Here is an 18,150-nt window from a genome sequence, read left to right as displayed (position 1 = left end):
TTTAGGGATAAGATTATAATTAGGTTTAGGGTAAGGGTTCAGGTTAGGCACTTAGTTGTAATGGGTAAGGTTAGGGTAAAAAGCTAGAGATTGCATTGTGGCAATGAATTTCCTCACAAAGAGATGTACAAGAGTGTGCATGTAGTTTATAGTGCGCAGTGCAATTTTTAAAAAATAAATAAAGGATCATTAATTGTATACATAATTGATATATCATAATATCATATATGATAATAAATGGTAAAATAAAAGAATAGTAATATTTGTATTTATGTGCCACGCCCACTTTTGGTATATCAGAAATGCTCGGGACGTCCCCTGTAAGACACAGACAGACAACACAGTGGCGTGTGTGGATTTTAGAGATATTAGGAAGGAAGAAACCTGAACAAGAATGCATTGCTGGGTCTCATGAGGATAAATAGGGGAAAAGCAGCACGGAGTTTAGCTGGACTATTGCGTTGGCCACGCCCACTCGCCGTACAGATTAATGAACATCTGGAAACTGGTAAGTGACCAATATAATTATATACAAATCAACTTAAATCGATTACAAGCGTTCCCCTTGCTTTATATAAGCTTTACTTACACAGACTCGCCTCTTTTTTATGATAGCTATCTATCAGTGATACTTGATTGAGTGTCAGTTTATTTTACGGTGCTCAGACATGGAGAAATTTCACCATTTTTTTTTCTATAATGTTTTTTTTTTTTTTTTGGATAATGTTGCCTGTACATCAGTAGCCTATTCATTAACTAATGATCTAATGTTGATTTAATAATGTTTGTTATTGTTATTAATGTAAATGATGTTGCCTATAATAATAGGATATGTTAACGAACTGTCTGAGGTAACGTTATACGGTGACATCATTTGTTGACGTTTCAGTCGATGTTGTTCTTACGTTTTAGATGCTTTCTGCTTTTAAAATCTAAAAAGCCACACAAACTGACCAAAATAATTACAATAAATTGAATTTCGTCTAGTATAGAGAAAGAAGACAAGAAGCTGTGTATGTAAGTGGCATGTGAGAGCTTTTTAAATATAACGTTAGTTAACTTACATTCCTAAATAAATAATCAAAATAACAGCTCAAGGCGTGCTTAGCATGTAGTGTTTTGTACACTTGGTTTCTAGTTCATTTCAGAAAAGCTAGAGTGAGTTTTCTCTGTGTTTGAAGGCCTTAGAAAATGTGATCTTTAATGAAATAGATAAGTTGAGTTTCAAGGCTTAGTTAAGAATGCCACCAGGAAGGAAAGGCCAGGAGACTCCCTATAAACAGTCCCACATGTTTGCAAGAGCCTCAAGAGACCAAAAAATCCACTTAGAAATGTGTTGTATACAAAAGTTTAACAACAAAAAAACATCTCCAAGTATGGAACAGTAATATATTATTTCTATCCGTTCACAGATGCTGATGGTGAAAAATGGCTCTCTTGAGGAAAAGTAAGTAACAAATGCAAATTTTGCAGATTGCGTTTCCATGAACCAGCCTATGCAGTTGTTTATTTCATCACTGTTTCATAATACATGGAAAAACACCCAAGGCTGGTGATCACGTCCAGTGTATGAGTCACACTCCTAATCAGCCTCTTGATACAAAACTAAAAGTCTTACAAGAAATTAGATGATTCTCATGGTGAAATCTCATGGATAACCGAGAGCACAAGGTGATGTTTTAGTGCCTGGTTTTGTGCTGCTGTCCTGCCAAACTGGAATGTGTCCAGTGTGTGTATGTGGTGGAGGAGGGGTCTCAGTCCCACTGGTCGTTCCAGAGTAAATGAGGTAACCAGGCAGATTCGGACCCATAAAAGTGAGGTACAACAGGGTCTCTGAAAATCCCACTCAGAACACATTTACGGAAGCCAGAGTTAACTTTTTAAGTGTGCATTGTATTTGCAGGCCTTTATATTGTAGGTTTGAGTAATCATTTGAATCATAAATGCAATCTTCTTCCCTAACATTATTAATAATGCAGTAATGATTGAAACTTGAAGAACTGTTTTGTTTTAATCAGATTTGGTAAGTTTAAGTTATCTTTTCCTGTTCTTTTTTTCTCAGTTAAGGCCTTGACAGGAGGTAGTGAAGAAAAGTTTTGCATTAGTTAAGGAGGGAAATGCAACAAAATACACAGAAGTTTCTTTTATCTCTGTCAGCTGACCTCGGCATGGACTGTTGTAGCGCTAACCTCCCCCAAAGAAAGTTCAGACACCTTTTTGTCTGACTGGCAGTGTTTTTTAAGATCATTTAGTATTTATTAATATTTTGAATTAGCTTTTATTATTACATTTTCAATTTCATTTTAGTTTACATTTTAGTAACTTGTTTTTGGTCATTTTGCTCTTTTATATAGATTTCATTTATATTTATTTCAATTTCGATTGAAGTAATTGTGGCATTTCAACTTAAACCCATTTCATTTAAGATGCCAAGGCGAGATTTGTCTTTAATTTCTAAAAGTTGTATTTATTTAGTTCAGATTTATTTCAATTACAAAAACAATGTTGAATAGTTTTAGTTAACAATAACAACTCTGCTTACTAGTATAAATGGTAGTTGACTAGTAACTATTCTAACTATTCATTAGATACTAATGCTTTTTTTAATTGGTAACTAGTGATTAGAACAGTTTTAAATGAGTCTCACCTCATCCCAAAGTCTTACAATGACCTCTAGTGGTCATTCTTTTTAATAATTTTATAATAAACATTTTTATAACGTACAGTGCTTTTGCAAAAAGTTGCAATCTAGTGGTCTCTCTCCTTCTCTCTCTCTCTCTATTATAAATAATATTATAGATTTTCCTGCAATATGGTCTGTGGGAAGTTTTTTGTGTGAGGTCGGGGAGGATGAAATGTTGGTTTTTAAGATGTAATGAAAGGGCTGTAATCTGTATTGATTGAATCACTTTTTTTTTTTTATATATGATTACTGATAAAATAAATTAAACCTCTCTCTCTCTCTCTCTCTCTCTCTATGTGTGTGTGTGTGTGTGCAGGGGCGGACTTTACCATTAGGCAAAGGTCGGCAATTGCCTTGGGCCCCGAGCTACCTAGGGGCCCCCAAAATGCCCTACTAACTTATGCTTAAGGGTTTTTTTTTATTTTTTTATTTTTTTTTTATATATTTTTAAAACTCCATTTGCGAAAAATGGCAAATGACAAATTCCATTTGTGAAAAACTGACGGAGAAAAAGAAGTTATTGACAGAGTGTACAGAGTAAAAATGAAGCGAAGCTAGCTACCCAAGCGGTGCTGAAAAAAGGAGGAAGCGGGAGGAAAGCAAAAAGTCTGTAAAGGTGCGCGGCGCGAAAGATAAACAACACGCAGTAACAGGAGGACTGGGAAATACACAAACAGAGCAAGACGAGTCTAAACGCGAAAATTTAAAGTTTCGAAGTTACCCAAGCGGCTCAAATAAAAGAAAAAAGTGAAAAGACGCTGAAAATTTGGGAACGCTGCCAAAGATGACAAACTTTTTTACAGCTACTGTTGGGGATACAGATCAGGAACAACATCGTGAAGCAAAGAGGACACGGAGATCGACAGACAAAACTGAGCAGTTTACTTATGAATCATGATATTTAAAAAAATCTCAGCTCTCAGATTCTGTCAATTCTATTACGAAATTCAAACAATAAATACCGTTTTGCCGTTTTAATGTGACGTGACAGATTCCTAGCGGCACGTGAACTGATTATCTCTAGCTAATAGTAAATAAACATGAATTAACAATGTTGAAAGATACAGTATAACTTACCGAAATGTATATTCCTCATTCATAATATCGATCAATAAGTGTTTTTCAACCGCGGAAAGAGGTAAAACAGGTGGAGAACAATCGTCACATAATATTTACCTCAGGAAAGCCATTTAATTGGCTAGAAAAAAAGAGCTATAGAGAGTATTTGGCTAAATATGTGTACTATATTACTTATTTTAACCTTAAATTATACCAGCTGATAGGGCTTTTTTTTCTTGAGAAAAAGTAACGCCTATCTTGTGAAACGTTACCTATATTTATCCAAATTAGTCAATATTGAATCAAATCACAAGAATTGAATCGAAATGGTGAAATTTGTCAAGCAAAAAAAAAAAAAAAAACTTACCAGAAATTGTACCATGTAAGCATTGCAACATGTTTCTGTTTAGGAGTAAAGAAGTGTATACAGGGTTTAAAGGGGACGTTTTTTTCTCCTCTCTAACCTTTACTTCCCCGTAGATTAGCTTTACCTGCCTATCCACCATTCAGTCGGTACATATTTCTTTCGTTCTCTTTTAAAGATTGGATGGGGAGGGGCCCATAGCCTACCTACCTTCGCCTTGGGCCCCCGATTTGCTAAATCCGCCACTGTGTGTGTGTCTGCCAGTCAATCGTGGGCTCCTAATTCTGCTCGTCCTGGTGGTTTTTGCTCTCCTGTACAGCAAGACCAGACTACAGACGCTGCCCAAGTATTCAGGTACACATGCAGGGCACAGATATGCAAGTACACTTGATCTTGGTTTGTTATATATTGATCTCATTGTGGTTTATTATAGTGCTCAAGAAAGATGAGGCCAAAATGGGTACGGAGGACGAGAAAGAGATCCCTGTGGTGATCTGTGCTTCAGAGGAGCGTATCGGTGCTTCCATGGCCACCATCAACAGCGTCTACAGCAACAGTCGTGCTAGTGTTTTCTTCTACATAGTTACCCTGCGAGATACCATCAAAAAGATAAGGTGCTAGGTCTAACCTTTGACCTCTGATGCAAATATACCACTCACTGTGTTTCTCAACTGGTTTTGCTTCAGAAAAGAGATTTTAAGTGGTGACCCAACACATTATATTTTTATTGTACACATGGAGTTTATTGTACAAAACACTGAAAGTAATATTACCATAAAAATGTACACAATACTATGTGAATCAGACCTATTAATCCACTCTTTACATGTCTCAAAGAGAAATTAATAAATATGCAACCAATAAATATCCTCCCAAATGCCTCAGTCAGTATTTTCTCTGGACTCAAAAACAGGGAATACATAGAGAAGACCAAGCTAAGAAAAATCAGATACAAGATCCTGGAGTTCAATCCGATGGTATTGAAGGGGAAAGTCAATCCGGACTCGTCCAGACCAGAACTGCTGCACCCTGTGAGTTCTGCGAGATAGGTCTGACTGCAGAACCGCAGAACCATACGTCATAGCAGTGTGAGGACGACAGCGCCAGCCTAACAGTCTGATGCCGGAACCGCATACCATACATATCCACCTTACATATACCATACCTAAACCTACCCATCTCCAGCCCCTGACCCCTAAACCTACCCATCTCCACCCCCTGACCCCTAAACCTACCCATCTCCAGCCCCTGACCCCTAAACCCACCCCTAAACCTACCCATCTCCACCCGCTGACCCCTAAACCCACCCCTAAACCTACCCATCTCCCCCCCCCTGACCCCTAAACCCACCCCTAAACCTACCCATCTCCACCCGCTGACCCCTAAACCCACCCCTAAACCTACCCATCTCCCCCCCTGACCCCTAAACCCACCCCTAAACCTACCCATCTCCACCCCGACCCCTAAACCTACCCATCTCCACCCGCTGACCCCTAAACCCACCCCTAAACCTACCCATCTCCACCCCCTGACCCCTAAACCCACCCCTAAACCTACCCATCTCCACCCCCTGACCCCTAAACCCACCCCTAAACCTACCCATCTCCACCCCGACCCCTAAACCCACCCCTAAACCTACCCATCTCCAGCCCCTGACCCCTAAACCCACCCCTAAACCTACCCATCTTCACCCTTTAGATGCTTTTACCCCGCCCACTTCCGGCATCAGACTGTTAGGCTGGCGCTGTCATCCCCACACTGCTATGACGTATGGTTCTGCGGTTCTGCAGTTGGTTAATATTGGAGTTCTGCTGGGTTCTGTGTATTTGACACGTACAGTTGATGCTTTAGGGTAAACTCTTCGTTATTTCTAACAGGTGTGATCACTTGGTACACTACATGACCAAATGTATGTGGACACCCCCTTGTCTTCAGCTACACCCTAAACTAACAGGTGCATTAAATCAAGCGTACAGTCATGTGTTCTTCTTTGACAAACATTGACTGCGGGTGGTGCTGACAGACTTTTGGCCAGGTCGTGTATGTGATCTTGCGGGTCCATCATAGACTTTTGCTTTGATTGTTTAATTATTGTATAATTGTTTCTCCATCCTGGTTTCTCTGGTGTTGCAGCTAAACTTTGTGAGGTTCTACTTGCCACTTCTTGCCATTGAAAATCACGAGCGGATTGTTTACCTAGATGATGATGTCATAGTGCAAGGTGAAATCCATCTTTAATACTAACCTTACACTTATACTCGCATCGATCATGGGAGGATGATCTCATATGTTCACTGCAATAATTAATTATTTTTATTATATCTGGCTTACAGGAGACATACAGGAACTGTATGACATAAAGCTGAAAGCGGGTCACGCTGCTGCGTTCGCCTCAGACTGTGATCTGCCCGCCACACACGAGATGGTGCGCAGTGTGGGGATGCAGGTGGGCATTTTTGGATGTATGTTTTAATATTTTAGATATATGCCCTTTTACAAAGTCTTGACAATGTTTTTAGGGTCTACTAGAATAGTCTACAGTGATATAGAGAAGAACTCCCTTTGGAGTGACTGTGCTTTGTAACTTTGCAGACCTTTTCATGCTCAAACAGAAACATTTCTCAGTAAAGGAAGTTGAAAATGTACAAAAAAATGTTTTTCCTCTTTAAGTTAATCGCTTTAGTTACTGTTACAAGAGCTGATTTGTCTCTTTCATTTCATGAAAAAACAACTCCCTCTCACAGACAACCTATATGGGCTTTCTGGACTACCGCAAAGAGGGAGTCAGAGAGTTGGGCATCAACCCTAGCGACTGCTCCTTTAATCCTGGCGTTTTTGTGGCAGACGTCGGTGAATGGAAAAAGCAAAAGATAACTAAACAGCTTGAGAAATGGATGGCTAAGAATGTCAGGTGATATAATGGTTCATAATGAGTTGTGATGAATGATTTTTAAGAGATCAAATTAGTTCAGTAAAAAAGGTTTTTTTTTCCCCCATGTGAATTTAGGGAGAACCTGTACAGCAGTGCTGTGGCAGGGGGTGTAGCCACCCCTCCAATGCTGATCGTCTTTCATGATAAATACACAACCATTGATCCACTGTGGCACGTCAGACACCTGGGTAACTCTCAGCCAAATCTCACTGAATAATGACTTATTTTAGATCTCTTCACTCTTTCTACAGTCAATTTATGCATTTCAATTTGGAAAACAACGACTCCCTATTAATTATCTGTAATGATGCAATGCAAATTAAACCATACTTAGGTTGATTAAATCTGAAAATTACTTCATTAAAACACTAACCACTTTTAAGATCGATGCACAGCAGTAATTTAAGAGTGCACAAGAATTTACCAGGCAGTTATTATATAAATATTCAGCAAGGGCACATTACACTGATCAGAAGTGGCAGTGGAGACATTTGTGATGTTACAAAAGATTTCCATTTAAAACAAATGCTGTTATTTTGAACTTTGTTCAAATAATCCTCACAAAACTGTTAAGAAATGTTTCTTGAGCAAATCAGCATATTAGTATGATTTCTGGAGGATCATGTGACACTGAAGGCTTGAGTAATGATGCTGAAAATTCAGCTTTGCCTGCAATAAATTACATAAAAAAAATTAAGTGTACAGAAGCAAAATTAAGACTCAAGTCAATCTGGATTAATAAATCCTCTATACTTTAAATGCTATATATATTATCTTATTAGCATAATACATTTCATACATAATACATCCTATAAACCAAACCTCTCAGGCTGATTGAGTCCTGACTAAATGTTACTGAAATAAAACAAACTTAAACTCATTTTATTTCAGCTAGTTGTAAAGGCAACATTTCCCATTTTAGTTTAATTTAAATTGTACTATAAAAAAAGACAATTACTAAGATAAACTAAAATGAAAAACTAGTAGCATCTCAGTGATACTAAAATAACACTGGAAGAGGGTCAGCTCTTGAACGTCACAGTGAAAATGTGAAGAACTGTGAAAGTATATTTGCAGTAAAGTAAATTAAACACGGTTCTTGTGTTTTATGAAGGCTGGAGTCCTGATGCCCGTTATCCCAGGTCCTTCCTCAAAGAGGCACACTTACTGCACTGGAATGGCCACTTCAAGCCCTGGGACTACCCCTGCGTCCATCTGGACCTCTGGGAGAAATGGTTTATCCCAGACCCCACAGGAACATTCACCCTGGTACGACCATAAGACTGAACAATCTCTGAATTTAAACTGTGGTCACTTCACTGAGACAAGAGATTGGGGTTGGCAATTTTATGTCAGACAATAGTTCCAGTAACTAAATCTTACAAAAATAAACTTAAAAACCCCAAAACACAATCCTGTTATTTTGAAGGGAATCTGTAAAAATGGGTAAAACAAGGCAACAATGAGGTCAAAGACGAATTACGCAAAGTCCTTTTCCGGAAACATTTAATAGTTCTGTGGACAGGAGTCAGCACTCCACAACTGGGTCAGTTAAATATTAACAAATTTACAATCATGGAGGAATGTAAAAAAAGAAAAGATCTCAAACACAAACGCAGCGCCTTTAAAAAAAAAACCAGCTCCAATCCCCCCCAACCCACCCGCACAGAGAAAAGACAATCAGCTGAGATCGGCATCTTCACTCTGCATCAGTCCGACACCCCTTCCCTCTTAGATTTACACTTTTTACAGTGTTTTTACAGCTCATCTTTGTGTGTGGTATCCTGAAACACAGAGAAGTACGTGTTTTAAGACAAATGAAGACATAAGGAACAGCATCTCAAATGATAAGAACAGTTCTTCCGTTTACCCACCCCAGGGCTGCCAACTCACGCATGGAGCGAATCTCACTCCAAGCTAAACTCAAAAGTTGGCAGCCCTGACCCACCCTCATGCAGTTTCAAACCATTTAAAGGTTACGCTTTATTTCGATAGTCCATGCACGTGTTTTGTTTTTGTCTTTGTTCTAAACTCACATGGTAGAGTATAAAAATGCAATTGTACTGCGCGTGTCAAACACGCCCATCCACGGTTGAGAATACTTTGAAAGCTAAACAGACACTGTGCGCAAGACAGAGCCGAATGCGGATAATGAAGTATACCCAGGGCTTTAGTACACTGACTGCTTAACTGCCAACACTATTTAGATCATCATCAACAGACATTCTACTGACTAAGTAACTTTGCAAGTACATGTCAACTTATTCTACTAACCCTAAACCAAACCTAGTCTACAAATATCAGTATTTCTCAGGAAATGCCAAGAAAGCATGGGAAGGTTTAAATGTGATGATGGGTCGGGAAACTAAGCAAAACCGTACCCCCGTCACACTCCTCTCCATCTTTTGCAAATGATCTAAATGTCTTTTTCAGTCGTTTTGACAAAAATGATTTTAGTGCCGAACTTGATAGTGTGTGTAGGTCTATTTCGGGATATGTCCCTATTACGCTGAATGAACATGATATTATAGCCAGCCTGTCCAGTATTAAGCCCAACTCAGCCCCGGGGCCAGATGGCCTGAGAGGGAGAGTTTTAAAAGAAAATGTCTATGAACTAAAAGGTATTGTGCTGGAGTTATTCCAGTACTTGCTTAATTCTTTAACAATGCCCAAATTATGGAAAATGTCCTATATTGTGCCTATCCCTAAAAAACCTGGAGCCACTGAACTAAAAGATTTTAGGCCCATTGCCCTTACTTCCATCTTAGGAAAATGTTTTGAGAGAGTTATAAGCAAACATATTACAGCATCAGTTTCTAACAGCTTAGATCATCTCCAGTTTGCTTACAAAAGTCTGAGGGGAACCGATGACGCAACTGTCAGTATGTTTCACACCCTGGCAAAGCACCCTCCCACCTTGCTAGGGCCCTGTTTATCGATTTTACATCTGCTTTTAACAGCATGCAGATCCACATCATGCTGCAGAGACTTATCGATATAGGAGTAAATGGTGGTATTATCCACCTTGTAAGGGACTTCCTCTCTGACCGCCCTCAACAGGTTCTGGTTAATAATACTCGGTCTGACATCCTTGTGCTTAACACTGGCGCCCCGCAAGGGACTATTCTATCCCCATTACTCTTCTCCATTTATACAAACGAATTCCAATTAGATCGGGAAAATTTTCGTTTGTTCAAGTATGCAGATGATATGGCCCTGGTTGCTTTATTAAAGAGGGGGGACATAGTCGGAGAGGAAGTATATAGAGCACGTGTCTCATCTCTCCAGAAATGGTGCGATGAAAGTTCCTTAGAGATAAATGTAACAAAAACAAAGGAACTTGTCTTTCATGAAAAGGACCCTGTGCAGCCCCTTATAATTAGGGGACAAATTGTAGTGGTAGTAGAAAAGTTCAAATACCTCAGTAAATATATTGATTTTAATCTAAATTTCGGTGAAAACACAGACTACATTTTTAAAACCTGTAACCAACGTCTCCATCTACTGCGCAAGCTCAACTCCTTCAGAGTGAGCAAGCACATTATGGAAACAGTCTATAAGAATCTGATAGAGAGTATTCTAACGTTTAACATGGCGATGTGGTATGGTAATTTAAACGTAAAAGGGAGAAGTAAGCTGCAGAGAATAGTAAACCTCGCCTCAAAAATCATAGGGACAAGTCAGAAGCAATTAAGTTCCTCGTACGAGGAAGTTCTCAGGAAAAAAGCTTTTAAAATAGCAAACGATCCCTCTCATCCACTCAATAGGGAGTTTGAACTTCTCCCCTCTGGCAGACGTTATAAAGTACCTAGGGCAAATCGTAATATTTTTAAAAATTATTTTATTCCTAATGCAATTCGGACGTTGAACAACACGTCCCGTTGATGTATTGTAATGTAATTGCTACTGCTGTGCTGCATTTTGCCCTGAAGATGTCTGTGTGTTAGTCTTGTTGTTCTTGTTGTTTTTGTTGGTTTGATTGTTGTTTTTATTAGATCGAAGGCAAATTTCCACATCGTGGACAATAAAATGAAAATGAAAAATGAAATGAAAATACTCAAGAGTTAGTTGAAATGTAGTTGCAAAGTTACATCTAAAGTGGTCTAAAGTAATGTCTAACAGACTCAAAATAAAGTGTAACCCTATTAAAAGGTGCAGTGTGTGATTTTTAGCAACATCTGTTGGTTGCAATTTTGCAACCTCACCACTAGAAGTTACGGTGGCCGACAGGAAAAGATGCCATCGTCTGAGACAGCAGAGAGTAGCCAGTTAATCAATGAGGTTTCTTTACAAAGATAAACCTAGTTTCTTACTTTACTTAATTATTCAGTAAAACTAAATGTTATTGCGAATATTGTTACTGGTTCATCATTGTGTCTGTTTTATTCGCTGACTTTAGCTAGTTTCACGAACAACAGTGACTAAACGTGTTTGTCAGTTTAGGGCTCCTGTAGAAACACGACGGCGCAAAATGGCGACTTAACATGTAAGGTGTATGTAGATATAAACTGCTCATTCTAAGGTAATAAAAACATAACGGTTCATTATGTAATGTATTTATACACCACTGAAAACAGTTGTGTGTATGATATTGCATTTCTGTCAAAAGATCCTCCTAAATATTACACAGTGCACCTTTAAATTCTCCATTTGCATTTCATGTAAGATACAGTTTTGGAACATCATGAGAATGTGTAAGTGACAGTTTTCACACTCACTGAATCTTCTTCTGCCTCCTCTGCCTGGCCCTCCTCTTCATCCTCAGCGTCCGCTTCCTCGGTCTGTTCTTCTGGCTCCTCCTCTGGCTCCTCCTCAACCTGTGAACACGGTAACAGGATATTGAGCCAAACTTCATTTGAACATCTCCATTTCGTGTACCAGTGCTCGATAGAGCGCGTACCTGTGTGTCGAGGTCTACATTCATGCTGAGCCGCAGCATGCGCTCTATTCTTTCTCCGTAAGCTTTGGTGTCTGAGAGCTGGTAGCCGGATCGCAGTGTGGCCGTCTCAAAGAGCACTACGGCTAAATCCGCAGCTGTCTTATCCTCGGAGTCTTCCTATGAGACAAAGCACAATACTTCAGACTATTTTGAACTATTTGCAGATTTTAAGTGGAATATTTAATAAAAGTAAATTGAATCAGAATGATGTTTAACTTACGTTGACTCTCCTCAACATCTCCTTGATGAGAGGATGTTTGGGGTTGATTTCTAACGTCTTCTTTTGACTTGCGTAATAACTAGAATGAGAAGAAAAAAAAAAGGTTTACTTGGTTATGACCAGATAAATTAAAATTTGCAGAATATTAGCCATTTTTCCATTTTCACATAGCAAGCCAAGAAGTGGTGGATTGCATTGTCGCAACAACTATAAAGGTTCGGTCACATTTACAGATGTTTTGCACATTTTCATGGGCAAAATTCGGTCATTTCAATAGAAATCCACACAATTGTGTATGAGGACGAAAGACTTCCACACGCATTTTCTGTAGCGGGTTCAAGTCAGTCATGCGGTGATTGACCAAAAGTAAGTGGCTTGGTTTGAGCTGTGCTTCATACATCACTATGCTACTGACAATAGACAATTGTCTTTGTCAGCAATATTTAACAATTCTACTTATGTGACTGCACCTTAAGATGTGGTTAATGGTTGCCAGGTCATTGCTATGCAGTTGCTAAGGTGATTGCCACTGTGCTCATGTGTTTAAGACTTATTCAGAGGACATACTTTGTGGAAATGTCTTTTCCTGTCTGGTAAGCCTGGGCTTTCATGATCCGTTCCATGTTGCCAGACCATCCGTACTGACTGGCAACCAGAGCGCATGGCGAGTTGGTCAGCCTCTGGGACAAAATGGCCTTCTCGATCTGAAACACGAAACAAGGACAAACATGTTTCAATTCATCTGCCACTTCAAATCAGCCAGCTTTTAATATGCAATACAATACAATGAAACAAAGGAAATAATCATACGTTGTCCTTCAGGGCCTTGTCTTTCATCCAGGTGGTGAGGGGTTCAAACTCTTTCTCCAAAGCTTCCCTCTTCTCCTTGGCCGTATCGCTCTCATCAAACTTCACACCCTCCTTCGCCACATTCTGGAAGCGTTTGCCGTCAAACTCGGGCAGGGCCTGGATGCAGTACTCGTCCACTGGCTCAGTCAGGTAGACGACCTCATATCCTTTCTTAAGAAGCCTCTCCACAAATGGAGAAGACTCAGCCTAAAGCCAGATGAAATATTACATGTTACTATGGAAATTGAGAAATAATGTATCTTAGTAATAAGCAGTTAAAAGTAAAAACATTTAAGCACCTCCTTTCTGCTAGTTCCAGCCATGAAGAAGATCTTGTCTTGCTTCTCCTTCATCCTCTCCACATACTGCTCCAGACTAGACTGTACGGTCTCGCTGTGGGAGGTCTGGAAGCGGAGCAGCTTGGCCAGGCGGGTTCTGTTGGAGTGATCCTCAATAACTCCCAGTTTGATGTTGGTGCCGAACTCCTTCCAGAACTTGTCATTGTATTCCTCCTCGGCGATCTTCTTGATCATATCCAGGGTCTTGCGGACCAGCTTCTTACGGATGACCTAAGGAACCAACATGAGTTTTGAAAACAAATGAAATTTGCCTGTGCAACATGTATAATTTCATCATATAACTGAACAAAAGTCAGTTACGTTTACACAATGAGCTCACCTTGAGCAGTTTGTGTTGCTGTAGAGTCTCTCTGGACACATTCAGAGGCAGATCATCAGAGTCCACCTGAGAAATGAGATCAAACATGTTCTATAGACTCTCCAAACATTATACTTATTGGCTGAGACTTAAAATACACATTTTATTTAAGTAATTACACCATCTGCCTTGGTATGACATTACAATATCAAAAAGGTTTCAAATATAAAATTTTAAAAAAGCGCAAATTCTATATGAAAAAAAAAAAAACGTAATTCCCAGGCAGATAGTTTTTTATAATATAAAATCTAAAATAGAATTTACAATTAAGAATTTTTTTTGTATAAACACTTGATTCCTGGGTAAAAGCACTAAATAAATTAGAATTTAATTCATGCCGAAAACAAATCGATTTTGCTAAATAAAAGCACATTTATACCCTCCAATATATTACATGAGATGATGCGTTACTGCACACACGCAATCTGCTCAATAAATGGAAGTGCTCTTCACTAATGAGCCAAAACGCAGGATGGTTATCGCTTCTAGGGAAATGCAATGCAAACAAGATATTTCTGTACGTGAAGAACTAGGATTTTAAAAGTTGTCACAAATTTCAGTGCATTCTGAATATCTTAATGGCAACACTTAAAAAGACACAGCCAACAGCACTTACAACGCCTCTAATGAAGTTGAGGTACTTGGGCATCATGTCATGGAAGTCATCGGTGATGAAGACTCTACGCACAAATAGCTGAGAGGAAAGAACCAAATTAGGTACAGTTAACTCAACTACAAGAGAATGTGTTCTTTTCCCAATTAAAGGTTATCAAAATTACCTTGATGAAGTCATTCTTCTTGGTCCCATACTCGTCGAAAAGACCTCTGGGTGCAGATGCAGGGATGAAGAGGATGGACTTAAAGGTAACCTCGCCTTCAGCGGTGAAGTGAATGTGTGACATGGGCTCATCTGTGTCCTGAATGAAAGAAGAATTCCACTTGAATTAATCCAAGAGGCCACAGATGACTATAAAAGTTGATTTGTGCACAAAGCACACGTTCTCTCACCCTGGAGAAGGTCTTGTAGAAGGCTTTGTATTCATCCTCCTCCACTTCCTTTGCAGGCCTCTGCCAGATGGGTTTAATGTCATTCATCAGCTCCCAGTCCCACACGGTCTTCTCCACCTGAAGGAAGTGATGAATCATTGAAATCATTGAGAAATGTATATAAAATAGTTGCTGCTGGGGTTTATTTGCATATACGTTACCTTCTTAGTCTTTGGTTTGTCCTTGTCTTCATCCTCTTCCTCAACCTCAGCTTCATCTTCAGTGGCCTCTTCCTTATCTGCCTCAGCCTCATCCTCAATGGGCTCCTCTACAGTCTCAGTCTGAGAAACGGCACAAATCGATGAGCCCTAAAGCTAGTTAATCAAACGGTAAACTTCAAACTAGCGAGTCTTTGGTGGAGACACTGACCTTGCTGCTCCATACATAGATGGGGAAGTTGATGAACTGAGAGTACTTCCTCACAAGGTTCTTAATAGTCTCCAGCTCAAGGTAGTCGGAAGCTTCCTCTTTCATCACCAACCTGATGAAACGAGACATTAGTTACAACGCGTCACAATCTACACATTTGAAACATTTCAAGTTCAGCTGCTTACGTAATGGTGGTGCCTCTGCCCAGAGTGTCACCACGAGGGTCTTCGATGACAGAGAACTCGTTGGAATCAGATTCCCAGATGTGTTGGGTGCCGTTGTTGTGCTTGGTGGTGACAATGACCCTATCAGCCACAAGGAAGGCAGAGTAGAAGCCCACACCAAACTGACCAATCAGCTCAGAGGTGGACTGATTGTCATCCTGTATCTCAGTCATCTTGTTAAGGAACTCGCTGGTTCCGGACTTGGCGATGGTACCAAGGTTCTTCACCAGTTCTTCTTTGGTCATGCCGATGCCAGTGTCAGTGATGTGAAGCATGTTCTTTTCCTTGTCGGACTGGTGAGAGAAAACAAGACACAGGACTAAGTATTGAATAACCTAGATAAAAGCAAGTCAAAATATTGACTAAATTAACTAGTTGGTTGGAGTGTTTTAACGCCATGCCCGCTTTATTGGCTATTTTCATGGCAAGTAACAAGTTAAACCATAGAGCAATTTAAAAACCTATATAAGGTCTTTAAAAATTTGCTTTAGATTAAAACTCTAAAATGGATACAGTGTTGACTTAAACTCTTCTAAAGTGTTTGCAGAGTAATATCATTTCCAAAGAACTTAAACCATTATTTATTCAAATATATTTAAGAGATACTGGACTTTACTAAATGAACTAATAAATAAAAATGTAATCATGTGCGTAGTTAAACAAGGTATTGAGTATCAAAAATAAGATATGAAAATTACAGGAAGGAAATGCTCCTGAATTTGCTTCATACATGTTTGAATTCCTTTTGCAATGCAAATGTGCGTTATGTTGTCTCTCTCCGCTGGAAATTTTAAGGACTGTAGGTGAGTCTCAGGACTCATTTTTAACACACCTTGATTTTAATAGTAAGCTCTTCATTTCCAGCAAGGGCATCATCGTTGGTCAGGGACAACAACCGGATCTTATCCAAGGCATCGGAAGCATTAGAGATCAGTTCTCTAAGGAAGATCTTTAGGGTGAAAAAAATGTTATTAAGAAGTGTTAATCTTGTGTGATTTGCAAAACCATGATGAACAGCAACTAATTAACATCTAACACCTCCAATACTCACCTCCTTGTTCTTATACAGAGAATTGATGATCAGTTTCATCATCCTGTTCACTTCCGCCTGGAATACATGCTTTTCTGCTTTATCACGAATTTCCTTTATTTGTGAGGCGTTCAAACCATCCAGCTGAATGGCTTCTTCCTCCCTGTTAGAGAAGAAATGGGAGAGCGCAAAGGATGCTTGTGACATGTGCGTTTCTCAGGGGACTTGTTACCATTTACCCTTGGGTATTGTGGAGCAAGACACAAATGCATCAACCAGATGTTCAACCTCCATTGGGGAGCATTTATGGTCTTTGTGAGGAGCTTAAAGTGAATCTATCCAAATGTATCCTCATAACAGATAAACAAGTGCATTTAATAAGCTAAAAATAGCAGCTAAGATTACTCGGAGATCTGAGTCTAAATAAAGGGTCACAGTAATTTTCCTCAATCTTAAAAATTGATGTTCAAATCAGTCAAGTGCAGTTCAAGTCCATACAGACCTCTCGACAACCTCATCATCTGTGCGGGATCCGTCTCTGCTCTTCCCAAGGTCCTCTTCCACTGTGCCGTCAATGTCAACGTCATCATCAGCTTTCACAGATGCTGCAATTATGTAAAACAAAGATTATGACAAAACCACAAATAATGTAAATGCACCATTGGTGATAAAAAGCAATTAAAGGCTATACAGATTCAACAGTGTTACTCAACTTAATGATATAACAGCACCAAAATACAACTCAATTTCCTAAGTATATTTGCTCAGCAAAAACCCTTTTGTACACAGCAAGGATGTTTGTTCATTTTGCATTAATGTGCTTCTGTGAAGCAAAATTAATAAAATTGCTCAGGTAAGGCTCTGAAATGTACAAAATACTCTTGATTTGTGTGCAAATGCACTTTCTTGATCCAGAAGATCTCAGTTAGACACTTAAAGGCCTTGATGTGGCAGTTCACATGGTTCAAGATCGCGGATTCAATTCTTCTTTAAATGTGCAGTTAGACTTCATTGTTCGATTTCTTTCTTGCATGACTACAGTATTATTATTATTTTTTATCGTACATTAGTAAAAGCAACCATTTAAATGCAATTTGTCATTATAAAGCATCATAAATGTATCATTATTAAATGGCATCTGAATATATGAAGGCCATTTCAATCTTGAGGAAACTTCCAGAAGCACATGCAATTCAAATCCACTCTCCAGGTTTTATTTCCTGTTCTGAATCATTCATCCATTTAGGAAGCGTTAAAATAAAGTATTATCAAAAACTGAATATATAATACTAAAGCTTACATGTAACCACACAAAGACAGCAACATTACTGCAAACACTCACTGAAGCTTTGTCAAGTTCAAAGACAGCAAACTGCATAACGGTGCATTTCAAGGCCATTTAATAAAACATACTCACCGAAAGCCAATAGTGTACAGAGGAGACCGATAATCCACAGTCGCCTCATTGTTTTAGAAAGAAAAACTGTTTATTAATGAGACTCAATAGCAGATTAACGCCTTGAGCTGTTGCTGCACCCTGTACGCCTCGATGAATTCTTGCAGTGCGTTAACAGAGAGCGAGAAAACGGCTTTATAAACTCCTCCGCTCTAGGGATGTGCTCATTCGTCATGAGCCAATCACAGCACCCCACGCACAACACCGCACCAATCAGAGAGCGGTCCGCAGCCGTTGTCGTCCAATCACCGCTTTACATGT

The 18,150-nt window shown here is 39.3% G+C and overlaps 2 protein-coding genes across 2 annotated transcripts; one reads left to right on the top strand and one right to left on the bottom strand.

The window, feature by feature from the left end:
- The first annotated feature begins 320 nt into the window (after positions 1-320).
- Positions 321-8,465, top strand: LOC311290117 (glycosyltransferase 8 domain-containing protein 2-like). Its single transcript, XM_084408419.1, has 10 exons — positions 321-508; positions 1,413-1,447; positions 4,371-4,460; positions 4,540-4,720; positions 5,020-5,137; positions 6,240-6,327; positions 6,440-6,552; positions 6,851-7,017; positions 7,114-7,226; positions 8,153-8,465. Exons 2-10 carry the CDS (start codon positions 1,429-1,431, stop codon positions 8,317-8,319), a joined length of 1,056 nt encoding a protein of 351 aa, XP_084264545.1. The 5' UTR covers positions 321-508; positions 1,413-1,428; the 3' UTR covers positions 8,320-8,465.
- Positions 8,466-8,527: 62 nt separating this feature from the next.
- On the bottom strand, positions 8,528-18,002 carry hsp90b1 (heat shock protein 90, beta (grp94), member 1). The gene is made up of 18 exons (XM_084408418.1): positions 17,851-18,002; positions 16,936-17,038; positions 16,455-16,596; positions 16,236-16,352; positions 15,365-15,696; positions 15,180-15,291; positions 14,972-15,091; positions 14,772-14,888; positions 14,543-14,680; positions 14,380-14,457; positions 13,725-13,790; positions 13,346-13,615; positions 13,008-13,253; positions 12,765-12,901; positions 12,198-12,276; positions 11,939-12,094; positions 11,757-11,855; positions 8,528-8,822 (listed from the first exon to the last, which is right to left on the bottom strand). Exons 1-18 carry the CDS (start codon positions 17,897-17,899, stop codon positions 8,796-8,798), a joined length of 2,388 nt encoding a protein of 795 aa, XP_084264544.1. The 5' UTR covers positions 17,900-18,002; the 3' UTR covers positions 8,528-8,795.
- Positions 18,003-18,150: the final 148 nt, after the last annotated feature.

The sequence above is a fragment of the Rutilus rutilus genome (assembly GCF_951802725.1).
Source record: "Rutilus rutilus genome assembly, chromosome: 4".
NCBI classification, from domain to species: Eukaryota; Metazoa; Chordata; class Actinopteri; order Cypriniformes; family Leuciscidae; genus Rutilus; species Rutilus rutilus.
This window is presented reverse-complemented; position numbering and strand designations above follow the sequence as displayed.

Excerpts from the sequence above, each read along its gene's own strand:
- hsp90b1 (XM_084408418.1), bottom strand. The coding sequence starts at position 17,899 with ATGAGGCGACTGTGGATTATCGGTCTCCTCTGTACACTATTGGCTTTC. Across the intron at positions 17,039-17,850 it reads CTGTACACTATTGGCTTTCG|CATCTGTGAAAGCTGATGAT; the intron begins GTGAGTATGTTT and ends ACATAATTGCAG. Across the intron at positions 16,353-16,454 it reads CTCTGTATAAGAACAAGGAG|ATCTTCCTTAGAGAACTGAT; the intron begins GTGAGTATTGGA and ends TTCACCCTAAAG.
- LOC311290117 (XM_084408419.1), top strand. Across the intron at positions 4,721-5,019 it reads GATACCATCAAAAAGATAAG|GGAATACATAGAGAAGACCA; the intron begins GTGCTAGGTCTA and ends ACTCAAAAACAG. Across the intron at positions 5,138-6,239 it reads GACCAGAACTGCTGCACCCT|CTAAACTTTGTGAGGTTCTA; the intron begins GTGAGTTCTGCG and ends CTGGTGTTGCAG.